The sequence below is a fragment of the Epargyreus clarus genome, unplaced genomic scaffold, assembly GCF_041222505.1.
Source record: "Epargyreus clarus isolate Ecla_fem2 unplaced genomic scaffold, WU_Ecla_fem_2.2 ptg000011l, whole genome shotgun sequence".
NCBI classification, from domain to species: domain Eukaryota; kingdom Metazoa; phylum Arthropoda; class Insecta; order Lepidoptera; family Hesperiidae; genus Epargyreus; species Epargyreus clarus.
Window position 1 is genome coordinate 7,512,318 of NW_027332219.1, and position 14,065 is coordinate 7,526,382.

The 14,065-nt window shown below is 43.5% G+C and overlaps 1 protein-coding gene across 1 annotated transcript in view; it reads right to left on the reverse strand.

Annotated features, from left to right (window-relative positions):
• Window positions 1-14,065, reverse strand: part of Alk (Anaplastic lymphoma kinase) — a 42,966-nt gene that overhangs the window by 7,108 nt on the left and 21,793 nt on the right. Inside the window, exons 14-24 of the mRNA XM_073077658.1 lie at window positions 12,989-13,168; window positions 12,454-12,599; window positions 10,130-10,241; window positions 9,844-9,948; window positions 8,387-8,597; window positions 7,233-7,448; window positions 5,981-6,148; window positions 4,604-4,798; window positions 4,243-4,361; window positions 3,149-3,255; window positions 1,732-1,821 (exon numbers count right to left, since the gene is read on the reverse strand). Of these exons, the coding sequence (XP_072933759.1) occupies window positions 1,732-1,821; window positions 3,149-3,255; window positions 4,243-4,361; window positions 4,604-4,798; window positions 5,981-6,148; window positions 7,233-7,448; window positions 8,387-8,597; window positions 9,844-9,948; window positions 10,130-10,241; window positions 12,454-12,599; window positions 12,989-13,168 (1,649 nt within the window). The remainder of the gene's footprint in view (window positions 1-1,731; window positions 1,822-3,148; window positions 3,256-4,242; window positions 4,362-4,603; window positions 4,799-5,980; window positions 6,149-7,232; window positions 7,449-8,386; window positions 8,598-9,843; window positions 9,949-10,129; window positions 10,242-12,453; window positions 12,600-12,988; window positions 13,169-14,065) is intronic.

Here is a 14,065-nt window from a genome sequence, read left to right on the forward strand (position 1 = left end):
TCTATCAGGTTAACATCAGGTAAATCTAAAAACATGTTAGTAGGTATCTATATGATAAATAGGTTTATGCTTTCATACTTATTAATTCTGTGGTATCAAATTATGTTTTTGACCATATTTTGAACAATGGCCGAGTATTGATATTCTTTAGGATTTAATTATCATTAATTAATGACTTTTATAATTTCATATCTTTTCTCACTGTTCAAAGCAAATAAATTATGTTTATCTTCATATCGTTTCTTATGTTTCACAGTAATGGATTATTTCAGATTAAAAAGGTACATTTTTTATATATATTTAATGCTTATTTAAAATCCTATTTTAGTTGTTTTTTCTTCTTAGTTATTTATTGACTTTATTTGGATATATAAAGCATTTTCATGTTAAGGATAACTTAACAAAATACCCTAATGAGTCTTAACAAAGACCTTGGAACATGTGATAAGTCACTTAAAATCTCCCTAAGTCTCCTTCATTTTAATCTAAGCGTGCATTAGTTGACATTGGGCTCAATAAAAGAGTTAATTTAAAACCAATTTTCAAGGATTAATAATCAATTATATTTTATGAGAACAATTTTGAAATCTTTCATGAAGCCCAATGTAGGACAAAGGTAAAAGAAGAGGTTCCCGCTATAGCTACTACGCAAGTAAACACTCAAAATTCAAATACTCAAGATTTCCGTAAGAGATTCTTTGAAACGTCAATATTATTTACAGAAGACACGGCTAACGTAATGATCCATGATGTTATTCATATAAGTGGTGTTATTTTAATTTTAGTTTCATGCATGATTGATGGTAGTGGAGAAGTTAATAAATAAATAATGTCTGGATTACATTCCAATGAATCTCTCTCTATCTACAGGGGTTCTAGTTCTACGCGGTTCATTCATGGGAGATTTAGAGAAAGGTAAAATAATACTTAGTAATAAGGAAATTATAAAAACGGTAGTTTACATGCGCACGCGCAAGCTCGGGCTTCGTATCACGTCACTAACACCGATTTCGAAAATTAAACTATTTACTTGCTTCTAGTAGCCAGAGCGAAAACATTTGGAAAAAATTGAAAAAATCTTATTCGAGATTAGCAGTTACTATTTTATTTTGGTTTTTAATTTTATTCAAGGGGACTACACACTCAAGGGGATCTTTTATAAAAAGTTGTGGTTATTATGTTGTTTTTTTTTGTTGTCGTTGTAGGATTTTCTGTGAAAGATGTCTATATAAGCGATCACAAAATTCGATGGAATAATTTAGATGTCTTCATAAAATTTGATTTTGTTACGAATATACAGTAAAAAACTTATTTTTACATATTTTTTTCATTACTTAATCAATTATTAGTCAAAGCTATATTTCTGTTTGCGTTGCTTTGTTTTGCATCTTTTTAACTTGCGTACATTTTTTTCATTTCAAATTTCAGTATTTCACTCACATTTGTTTTGAATTTTACAATGTGAGGGAGTTTTATATCCAATGAAACTTTTGGGACCTTTCTTATTTCTTTTTTCCTGTTATAATTAAAAAGTCCTATTTATAAACTTTTACTTTTAAATATTGCAAAAACTTCAAAATCCTTAAAATCTTTTAACATCCTGTTTGGAATGTTTAAGAAGGAATCTTATGGCATATTTTTCTTTTCAATTTTCGTGATCAGTTGCTTTCGTGAGCTTTATAGACATCTTTCACTTAACTCACCAATCAAGCATTATCGTTATGTACGTACCGTGGATCCGTTAGAGTTGACCTGCACCTCCGCGGTCTGCGGGTGCAGCGAGCGCGCCACCGGCAGCGGTGCGTTGGTTATCTCAGGGTCCTGGATGAAGTGGAATCAAGGGATCATATACAATTATAGGATTTTAAAGGTGGTAGAACCCTTTGTGGTTCGACTCCGGCGGCACCACCGCCACACCTATTTCTACCTAATAACAGCAGTGTTAGGGGCGCTGCTGTGTTCCGGTTTGAAGGGTGTGGTAAGGGAGACAGACTTTTCGGAGGCGTTCCAGCTTTGTCCTCAGGGGTAGCGGCGCATCTGTGGCCGACCTCATATCTAATCCTATCTGGGGTTGATTACAAATGTCCATGGGCGGCAGTAGCCACTTACCATCAGGTGGATTGTATGTTCGTCTGCTACTCCTATATTATAAAAAAAAAACAGACACACCATAGAGATGAGGTGGAGTTAAATCTGAATGTGAATTACGAGATTTAACAATCTTAACATTCATCATTGTGTGTATGAATGAATGAGCACGCAGTCTGGCTGATAATAAATTCACTGCAGCCCATGGACATCTGTATTCCACCGTTAGAATTGAAGTTCAATTTGAAGTAGAACACTATTTTTTCTAAAATTAAAATAGGTACCAGGTTTATAGGTATAGGTAGGTACCTGTAAATCTGATGGTAACTTCAGTGCTACCCATGGACATTTGTAAGTAACACCATAGAAAATAGGGGTTCTAGATGAAGTCTGTTTCCCAATCAGACTCACCCCTGTGACCTAAGTTGGAGATAGTATCTCATATATTCTGTAGCTCTCTTTACCAACTTGCATCTGATTACAATACCCTATTATTAGTAAGTCACCATATTATTTACTTTACGAAAAGAAGCCAACTTTTCGTTTTGGAAAAGAACCCAAACCAAATCCTTATCCTTACTCCTTACAAATATTATAAATCCGAAAGTAACTTTGTCTATCTGTCTGTTTGTCTCTCCTTCACGCCTAAACCACTGAACCGATTTTAATGAAATTTTGTACAAATATAATCTGAGACGGAAATCCCACGGGAACTAGGGATGGCGATCTAAGATCGATTAATCGGAGAATCGATCTTTTGGACCAATCGATTATTTTAATCAATATTAGTAAGGATTGAATCGTAAACTACGCATTTGATCAAGTGATGATCTTTAGCAAAGTTGTCCATGAGCCCACGAAGGTTTCAGAGTTGGTACGACCAATGTTGTCAGATAGCGCCACCATTCCAATGAAGGTACGAATTTTCAGTTTTATATATGTTAGTAAGTACGTCATATTATTTTCTTTTAAACGCGGGCGAAGCCGCGGGCAAAAACTAGTAGGATATAAATAAACTTTATATGTGGCTGTTAAGTTTCTTCCCCTACATTCCCATTACCTTAGAGAACCTCTGGAGTTTCTCGAACATGGCTGCGAAGGATGGTCGCTCGTTGGGAGACGGGTTCCAGCAGTCGCACATCAGACGATATACCTCTTGTGGACACCCTGCACACGAGACGTTCTGAGTTAGTTTTATGAAATGCAGGGCCGGATGTAAGGGAGCAACCGGGGCGGCAGGGCGGGCCTCCACAAAAGAGGGGCCCCACAATAGAGACGTCGGATTTTTTTAAAATTCCGACTAAGTAGTAAACACTAGTAAAAAAAATATGTATTTTCCTTTGATAATACTAGAAGAATCTACCTGCGTTTCACAATAAAATACTTATTGAAAAACTCAACTGAAAAAATTGTTCATTTTAATTTCGGAAAATAATTTCGGGCCAGGGGGCCTCCACTCCTTTGTTGCCCCAAGGCCTCTAGACCTCTAAATCCGGCCCTCATGAAATGGCTCAAAATCAATACTAATGATGATGATAAAAGAAATATGAAATAGTATATGAAGTGAATAATAAAACAAATTTCGTAATGCTTTATGTAATTTTATTGTATGCTAAATGTTTTGAAATTTTAAGAGTTCCGGATCACTTCTAAACTTCGCGGATCACTTCTAAGTTTTACGGATCACCTTTAGACTTCGCGGATCTCTTCTAAACTTAGCGAATCTCTCCTAAACTTTACGGATCACTTCTAACCTTAGCGGATCTCTTCTAAACTTCGGATTTCACTTCTAGACTTTGCGGATCATTTTTAAATTTAGCCGATCAATTTTAAACTTCGCGGATCACTTCTAAATTTCGCGAAAAATTTCTAAATTTTACAAATCACTTTTTAATTTCGAGAGACACTTCTAAGCTCCACGGATCACTTTTACACTTCTATGCTTTGGAAATCACTTTACCCTCATAGATGATATCAAAACTTCGCAGTTCACTTCTAAAATTCACGGATGACTTCCAAACTTCGCGGATCACGTCAAGAGAACCAGACCAATACGCGATGACTGATGATCATAGGATTTATCAGAAAGCTTGAAGCTATAATAATTATATTATTAACAGAATACTCGTCAAATCTTGTAGGCTAGGTACTTACCATAAGGTTTATCAAGTCTGCCTCCACCGGAGACCATGTCCATGACCTCGCGGTTGGAGCAGCCGGTGTACGGCATCACGCCCAGCGAGAACACCTCCCACAGGAGCACGCCGAATGACCTGTGGACGAACTTGTGTTGACTACCTCCTTGAAGCAAACAACTTACTTATTGAACAATAGCGTGGAAATGTTAGCTTTCGTTTATCTCCTTTTTATGAAATTCAAGCAAATTATGCCATCCGATGGTAGGTGGAAATGAAAAATTGTAATCGACCACACATAAGATTGTAAAAACGTTCGCCGATATGAATCAGTGTAAAGCAGACAAAAAGAAAGACAAAAAGAATCCTTCAGAACTCACCAAACATCAGTTTTTATGGTGAATAGCCCATCAATATACGCTTCTGGCGGCATCCACTTGATGGGCAGCATCGCCTTGCCCCCCTTCTTGTAGTAGTCCGACCGGTAGATGTCGCGCGCCATGCCGAAGTCCGCGATCTTCACGCAGCGCCCCGGGCCCCGGGATGTCAGCAGGCAGTTGCGGGCTGCTATGTCCCTGGGGAATGGATTGAATCGTCAAGGTTTGAAGGTGGTAGAACCCTTTGTGGTTCGACTCCGGCGGCACTACCACCACACCTATTTCAGCCTAATAACAGCAGTGTTAAGCGCTGCTGTGTGCCGTTTTGAAGGGTGTGGTAAGGGAGAAAGACTTTTCCGAGGCATTCCAGCTTAGTCCTCAGGGGTAGCGGCGCATCTGTGGCCGACCTCAGGTAGGAATATCTAATCCTATCTGGGGTTGATTACAGATGTCCATGGGCGGCAGTAGCCACTTACCATCAGGTGGACTGCATGCTCGTCTGCTACTCCTATATTATAAAAAAAAAGGTTGAAGTAAGATTCGGATATACTTTAAATTTCTTAATTATTACGATAGAACTAGTGGTATTAAGAAAGGAAGAAAGAATGAGATGGAATGGGATGGGAGGGAAAGAATGGGGGAATGGAATGGAAATATAATTTAGTTAGGTTACCACACCCTTCAAACGAGAACACAGCAGCGTTTAACACTGCTGTTATGAGGCAGAAATAGGTAAGCAATAGATATTTTTGTACGTTTACGAACCAAGTCTCAATTAAGAGTTGCATTGTATCTTTTTACCAGGCTACATCTATGGGTCTTATCTATCTTCTTGCAGATTGGCTATCCTAGGTGTGGACACTACATATCTCTCTACCAACGGGCAGTAGATAGGTCCCACCCATGTCCCTAAATCAGTACCTTTGGGGGAATAGTCTCCACATCCTGTCTCTTAATTGTTTCACATCGATTCATCCTACATGTGTAATTGTGTACAAACTGTTCACTAATGTTCTATCTAAGCTATGTATCTCACCAGCTATAGCAAGTTTGCAAGTCATCTTTGTATTTCCCCACCTTTGAACTGAAACGCACCCCGTTACATCATTATATATCATCTATATTATGACCCTTTCATCACCCCGTACATATATCCTGTATATTTTGACCCTATCTTTCATCCCTTCACCGTTAACCCTACCTGTATATGATTTTAGACTAAAATGATCGCGGAATTGAGACATTTTATTATGTAACGGTTACTCACGATATGCGTTTTTATTGCCGATATTTCGACCCAGTTGCATGGATCGTGGTCACGGCGAAACTGCAATAAAAAACGCATATCGTGAGTACCCGTTACATAATAAAAAACCCTACCTGTGTATAAACCGCTGCGTCTCGAGGTATCTACAGCCCTTGCAGACATCCACGGAGCAGAGCAGCAGGTCCTTCATAGTCAGGGCGCTGGCCCGCTCGGGCCGCGGCCGGCTCTCGCGCAGGAACGTCTTCAGGTCACCGCCCGCTAGTAACTCCAGGACTATGAACCTGGGAGACATTAAAGTTATTTTAGCAGTTTCTAACGGACGAAGGGGGGAACGGGGGGGGGCGTAACGTCTTTAGGTTCCCGCCCCCAGCAGCTCTAGGACTATGAACGTGGGGAACATCAGAGTTATTTTAACAGTGCTACCCTCTAGCGGACTAAGGGGGGAGGGGGGCCGGAACGTCATTAGGTTCCCGCCCCCAGTAGCTCTAGGACTATGAAATTGGGGGACATCAAGGTTATTTTAGCAATACTGCCCTCTAGCGGACTAAGGGGAGAGGGGGGGGAGAATGTCTTCAGGTCACTCCCGGCTAGCAGCTCTAGGACTACGAACCTGGGGGACATCAAGGACATTTTACTGATACCATGCTGGTTTAATAACAGCACATAGTCGTTAATGCAATCTCAAGGGGAGCGATAAAAACTAAACATGTAAATAATTGTAATATAATCGTACGAGCAAAATCCAAGTAGTTAATTTTACAAAAATATAACACTTGCACATCAAATTTCTTGTTCTCTCTATGGATGGTGTGTATGCTAAAGTATGTGAGTAAGATCCACATCTTAATGGCAGACACGCTTTCACGGAAAAGTTAGAACCTTCCAAATTAAGGAGTTATATCATTTTTACAGGGTCTCATCTTAGCCGTCGAAATAAGCGACGTATCTTCCATTGAATTCTGATAGAATACTTGTTTTACTTCTTGTTAAATAAGCGTATAATATTTTTTTCTTAAGACCAGATATTCTAGTCTCCGATTCAGGGCTGGATTTGAGGGAAAGCAGGCAGAGCTACTGCCCCAGAACCTTCACAAAACACATAAAAAATATGCTATATTCGACGGGTCAGCAACTTTTCCTTTTTTACAATTTGTATTTTATTACATTTTTAACAAAAACAATTAGTACTACATTTGCATATTGTTAAAATAATTTTATTCAGTAGCAAAAAATTTAGATAATTTATGGAAAAAGTTCCTTTTATTCGGAAAATAATTATGGATCTCCTTCGCTGACCTGACCTGACCTGACCTTCGCTGACCTAGGGATATTTTCAAATCTGACCCTCCGGCTGTTAATACTAACCTGGGATGCCGATCAAAGCAGACACCAATCAGATGCACGATGTTCGGATGACTAAACTTAGCCATGATGGCAGCTTCCATCAGGAAGTCTGACTCCGCCTGGCCGGTGGACAGTTCAGGCAAGGTCTTGACGGCCACCGGCATCTCCAGGGTGTCTCCGGTGCGGTGACGGTACAGACCCTGGTAAACCTCGCCGAAAGCACCCTGGCCTAGGGCCCTGGAAGAAGTTTGGTTTGTATAACGTTGTAGATGTAACTAAAAACCACGCTAAAATCTTACAAGGAAAATCGGTAATCCTGACGATCCTGATGAGGATAATTTGACAAAATTGCTAAAATTATGCATTGTCATCGAGTCCAAAGATTCCGTTACATACATACATACTGGTCAAGCTAATAAAAGCGTGGTAACCATAGATTAGTAAAGATTACTCACTCCTAACTAGAGAATATTGTACCCAGTTTTGAGAATTGAAATAGTTGCGTAAAAAAGTTTTGCCGCGTCTCCGTTCTAAAATATCCCTAAAATATTTGAAATAATTATTTATTTATTATGTAAATTCATGTAAATTACGCAGTATTAGTTATTTATTCGTAAATCTTCTCTAAAAATGTTTTTATTTGTCAAGAATTCAAAAAAAAACTTCCTAATAAGCCGTTTGTGGCTTCATTCAATTTCAAGGCGGCGAAGTATCTTTACTAATCTATGGTGGTAACAAATAACCGACAATAGCTATTCACAAACATAAATAATGATATAAAAATCAAAACAACCCAAAAAGTGGTGTTTGTAGTTAAAATGCAATCAAACGTAAAGGTTATATTACACTTATATTTAACCATACTTTTAATAGTATTTTGGGGCTTCTGTAAAATCGGGGGATAAATAATTTTAAAGATTTACTAATCGAATAAAGTTTCGTACAAAAAGACTACGCTCGAAATGGTTCCTTCATTACATGAAACAATTTTCTTCGCTCGGAAACTTCTCTACTTATATCAGCGAAGGTTCTAGGAATTGTTCGCGTTTATTTTACTTTTACTTTCGCTTAAATCACGCTTCGCTCGGAACCTTGTCTACTCATACCAGCCTAAGAACTATCTGTATTTTTCCTTTTTTGTCCTTTTTCTTTTCAAAACGATGAAGTTCACTCACTTGACAAGCTTCAAGCTCTCCCTAGCCACTTTGGGGAGGCCTCTCACGTCGATGCCTTGCAGCATGGCCTCAGCCCCATAGTGGGGGTTGAAGGCCATGCCCAGGGGGTTCTCGTTTCCAGCCGCTGGTCGGAGGCGACGAAGCTGAACGTCCTGCTCCAAGAGACGCTTTCGACTGATCTCCTCTTGACGCTTGCGTTGGTATGCGTTGTCTGGGGAATGTATTTTACATTAAGATTTCAGATATAAGAGTTATCAGAGTGAGAGAGTGTCTGAGTGTAAACGAAGATCTCATCATCATCATTATCATCAAGCCATTATTGTCCTACTGCTGGGCATGATCTCCTCTCAAAATGAGAAGGATTCATTTTTTTTTCTTTTATATATATAAAGATATATATTTATATTCTTTTTATAAAGATTAATAAAGCATGAGATATATATACTTAAGTAATGTGGTGAATACTATGTGACGTTTTTTAATTAATAAGTATATTGGTAATCCGTAATTGGCTTCAAGACCTATATTATAAGTTTAGCGTGTAAATTGATTGTTACAAGCTGTGGATTTTGTAAATTAAATAAATAAATTAGGCCATAGTCCACCGCGCTGGCTAAGTGCGTAATGGTAGACTTTACATACTTTTGAGATTTATTTTAAATCTCTCAGGTATGCAGGTTTAATGAAGATCTATACAAATAAAAAAAATGCTACTTACTAATTGCTATAATGTAGGTAATATTTAAGCATCTTTCCGGTCCGCTATGACACGGGGTTTCACAAATAATGCAAAAATAGCTTTCCTTTAAAGCGATGAATTAAGACTCTTCGAGTGTTCCAAATGTCTATAGGTGACATTACCAGTTATGTGATTTATCAGATATTACTCGTCTCTGAGGACTAAATCGAAATGCCTCATACAATTAAGTCAGTCTTGTCACATCATTGAAAGCAGAAAACAATGCATCATTGCAGTTTTTCAGCCCTTTCTCAACTTTTGAAGGTGGTAGAACCCTTTGTGGTTCGTCTCCGGTGGCACCACCGCTACACCTATTTCTGCCGCATACCAGCAGTGTTAAGCGCTGCTGTGTTCTGGTTTGAAGGGTGTGGGAAGAGAGACATACTTTTGCGAGGCGTACCAACTTAGTCCTCAGGAGTAGCGGCGCATTAGTGACCTCAGGAAGGCAACTAATATTATTTGTAGTTGATTATAGATGTCCATAGGCGGCAGTAGCCACTCATCATGATGTGGACTGCATGCTCGTCTGCTACTCCTATATTATATTTATATAACGTGAAGGTTTCTACCGCTAAGCTTATATTTCACCTACCATCAAGCCTAATAATATTTTCAAGGTTTAGAACTGGACCATGACTAAGGATATATCAATTCACAAAAAGTTAAGGAAATAATTCGACTACCGTTGAAATTACTACTTACTGAAGTTAATACTTACAAAAGTGGCAAGCAATGAAGAACATAGAGAAGATAAAGCTGATGCTGGCGACGGCGCCGATCGTCATCAACAAGAACAGGTGTTTCTCGAGCCAGCTCTCTTGTACTGCAAATAAAATATACAAGCAATGTATATACAGGGTGAATTTTTCAAACGGTCCTTCAGGGCCAAATCCGAAATTTTGTTTAGTTTTGTGATTATTTGTGATGAATTAAATCTTTATTTTATGCTTATAATCTTTCATTTCTAAGAATATTGTATTTTATTTTTATCAAAGAATACTTACAAACACATTTCGTAGGGTCCGAATCATCAGAGGTCCAGGACTTGGGGCAGTAGCAGGTGACCTCGCTGCGGTACTCGTTCAATGCGACGCAGCGGTAGCTGCAGCCACAACTCTGTCAACATTACAAGGTTAGTTACAGTGTAATATTACAAGTTTAGTTACAATAGTGCAACATTACAAGGTTAGTTACATCAGAGCAATATTATAAGTTGAATTACAACAGTGCAATATTACAAGTTTAGGTACAACAGTGCAATATTACAAGTTTAGGTACAACAGTGCAATATTACAAGTTTAGGTACAACAGTGCAATATTACAAGTTTAGTTACAACAGTGCTATATTACAAGGTTAGTTACTACAGTGTAATATTACAACTTTAGTTGCATAACTTGCCTGGGGAGCGGCCGTGCTCTGTTGTGAAAGATGTTGTGAAAACTTCGATAGCGTGATTCAGATTCGTGTAGAGCCTTTTCTTGCCGAGTAGCGGGAAGTCGTCACAGTTATAAATGTAAACTCACGTACAGCGGGTATGACGAGCACCTCCCCGGGCCCGGTCCGCGCGGCTGTAGGGCCGCTCCGCGTGTGTTGGTACAGGGGACACACAGCTCACTCACGTGTACAGCGGGTATGACGAGCACCTCCCCGGGCCCGGTCCGCGCGGCTGTAGGGCCGCTCCGCGTGTGTTGGTACAGGGGACACACAGCTCACTCACGTGTACAGCGGGTATGACGAGCACCTCCCCGGGCCCGGTCCGCGCGGCTGTAGGGCCGCTCCGCGTGTGTTGGTACAGGGGACACACAGCTCACTCACGTGTACAGCGGGTATGACGAGCACCTCCCCGGGCCCGGTCCGCGCGGCTGTAGGGCCGCTCCGCGTGTGTTGGTACAGGGGACACACAGCTCACTCACGTGTACAGCGGGTATGACGAGCACCTCCCCGGGCCCGGTCCGCGCGGCTGTAGGGCCGCTCCGCGTGTGTTGGTACAGGGGACACACAGCTCACTCACGTGTACAGCGGGTATGACGAGCACCTCCCCGGGCCCGGTCCGCGCGGCTGTAGGGCCGCTCCGCGTGTGTTGGTACAGGGGACACACAGCTCACTCACGTGTACAGCGGGTATGACGAGCACCTCCCCGGGCCCGGTCCGCGCGGCTGTAGGGCCGCTCCGCGTGTGTTGGTACAGGGGACACACAGCTCACTCACGTGTACAGCGGGTATGACGAGCACCTCCCCGGGCCCGGTCCGCGCGGCTGTAGGGCCGCTCCGCGTGTGTTGGTACAGGGGACACACAGCTCACTCACGTGTACAGCGGGTATGACGAGCACCTCCCCGGGCCCGGTCCGCGCGGCTGTAGGGCCGCTCCGCGTGTGTTGGTACAGGGGACACACAGCTCACTCACGTGTACAGCGGGTATGACGAGCACCTCCCCGGGCCCGGTCCGCGCGGCTGTAGGGCCGCTCCGCGTGTGTTGGTACAGGGGACACACAGCTCACTCACGTGTACAGCGGGTATGACGAGCACCTCCCCGGGCCCGGTCCGCGCGGCTGTAGGGCCGCTCCGCGTGTGTTGGTACAGGGGACACACAGCTCACTCACGTGTACAGCGGGTATGACGAGCACCTCCCCGGGCCCGGTCCGCGCGGCTGTAGGGCCGCTCCGCGTGTGTTGGTACAGGGGACACACAGCTCACTCACGTGTACAGCGGGTATGACGAGCACCTCCCCGGGCCCGGTCCGCGCGGCCAGGCCGGCGCGGCTGTAGGGCCGCTCCGCGTGTGTTGGTACAGGGGACACACAGCTCACTCACGTGTACAGCGGGTATGACGAGCACCTCCCCGGGCCCGGTCCGCGCGGCTGTAGGGCCGCTCCGCGTGTGTTGGTACAGGGGACACACAGCTCACTCACGTGTACAGCGGGTATGACGAGCACCTCCCCGGGCCCGGTCCGCGCGGCCAGGCCGGCGCGGCTGTAGGGCCGCTCCGCGTGTGTTGGTACAGGGGACACACAGCTCACTCACGTGTACAGCGGGTATGACGAGCACCTCCCCGGGCCCGGTCCGCGCGGCTGTAGGGCCGCTCCGCGTGTGTTGGTACAGGGGACACACAGCTCACTCACGTGTACAGCGGGTATGACGAGCACCTCCCCGGGCCCGGTCCGCGCGGCCAGGCCGGCGCGGCTGTAGGGCCGCTCCGCGTGTGTTGGTACAGGGGACACACAGCTCACTCACGTGTACAGCGGGTATGACGAGCACCTCCCCGGGCCCGGTCCGCGCGGCTGTAGGGCCGCTCCGCGTGTGTTGGTACAGGGGACACACAGCTCACTCACGTGTACAGCGGGTATGACGAGCACCTCCCCGGGCCCGGTCCGCGCGGCCAGGCCGGCGCGGCTGTAGGGCCGCTCCGCGCGGCTCGAGTCCAGGAAGGACCAGCCGCCGCCGCCGTGACGGCCCTCCGCTTCGTTTGTGTTGCCGCCTGGAGAGGAATGTTAATGAAGAGTGTGGTAAGAAAATTACTTAATTTAAATTATATGATATAGGGCATCGAGGGGCGTATCGAAGGCGTTTAAATTGGTTTTGCACATTAGACATTTTTTATGACATCTTTTTTCTGGAAAATACAGCCTAAGAGCTTAAGTGAAACTATGAATTGATAATATTTTACGAATTTTTGCCTACATATGGGCCCCCTGTAGCTCAGGGGTCACGATCATATAAGAAACATAGTATGATCGAACGAATGCAATCTACTCCTACTCCTATCTCTGCCCCCGCCGGGCATATAGATACAACATCCCCCATCACCCCTACTGCCAAACAAGCTTGTAATAAAAAAAACAGATAAACGAAATAAAGAATACTCACCGATCCAGCCACCCCCACCACCTCCCCTCAAGCAGCCGCCGCCGCCGCCCCCGAAGCCTCCATGCGCGACCCCGGAGCAGGCGCGGCCCCCCGCACCGCCCTCGCGCAGGGCGGCGCCCCGGACTCGCTCGAAGCCCGGCGTGCTCGGACCCGAGCGGGCTATCCAGCCGCCGCCGGCACCTGAATAAACAAACATTTTTTTTTATAATATAGGAGTAGCAGACGAGCATGCAGTCCACCTGACGGTAAGTGGCTACTGCCGCCCATGGACATCTGTAATCAACCCCAGATAGGATTAGATATTCTTATCTAAGGTCGGCCACAGATGCGCCGCTACCCCTGAGGACTAAGCTGGAACGCCTCGGAAAAGTCTGTCTCCCTTACCACACCCTTCAAACCGGAACACAGCAGCGCCTAACACTGCTGTTATTAGGTAGAAATAGGTGTGGCGGTGGTGCCGCTGGAGTCGAACCACAAAGGGTTCTACCACTTTCAAACTTAAATTTAAATTAGATCAGGTACTAGCGACTACAAGATACGGGTTAGAAAAATTTGCATTGCATTATATTTTCTATTTGCAATTGTACTGTGTGTTGCATTATTCCTGAATAAAATATTTTCTTTCCTTCTTTCTTTCTAACTGAATAACGCTTCTGATAGTCATAGCTCCTCAGTAGAGTTTTCCTAAACTACGTCATTCACATCATTGTTGTAATAATCATCTGTGTTCTGCTCTTCCCATACATAGTCCAAATTCAAATTCAATTCATTTATTGCAGGATAAGGTGGTATACATACGTGAAATACATAACTTTTGTGCTCCTATCCTAACTCAAATGTGCACCTTACATATAAAAGTAATAGCTTTTATCCAGCTGTGGAGGTTCTTTCCCCCTATATCGCCTACTTCCCCCAGGATGCTACACTACGCCTTTCTATCCCACGTTGTCGTCTATCTCCCTACTCTCAACTTACCACTCCTCTTGTTTTTTTTTTTATAATATAGGAGTAGCAGACGAGCAAACAGTCCACCTGATGGTAAGTGGCTACTGCCGCCCATGGACATCTCTAATCAAC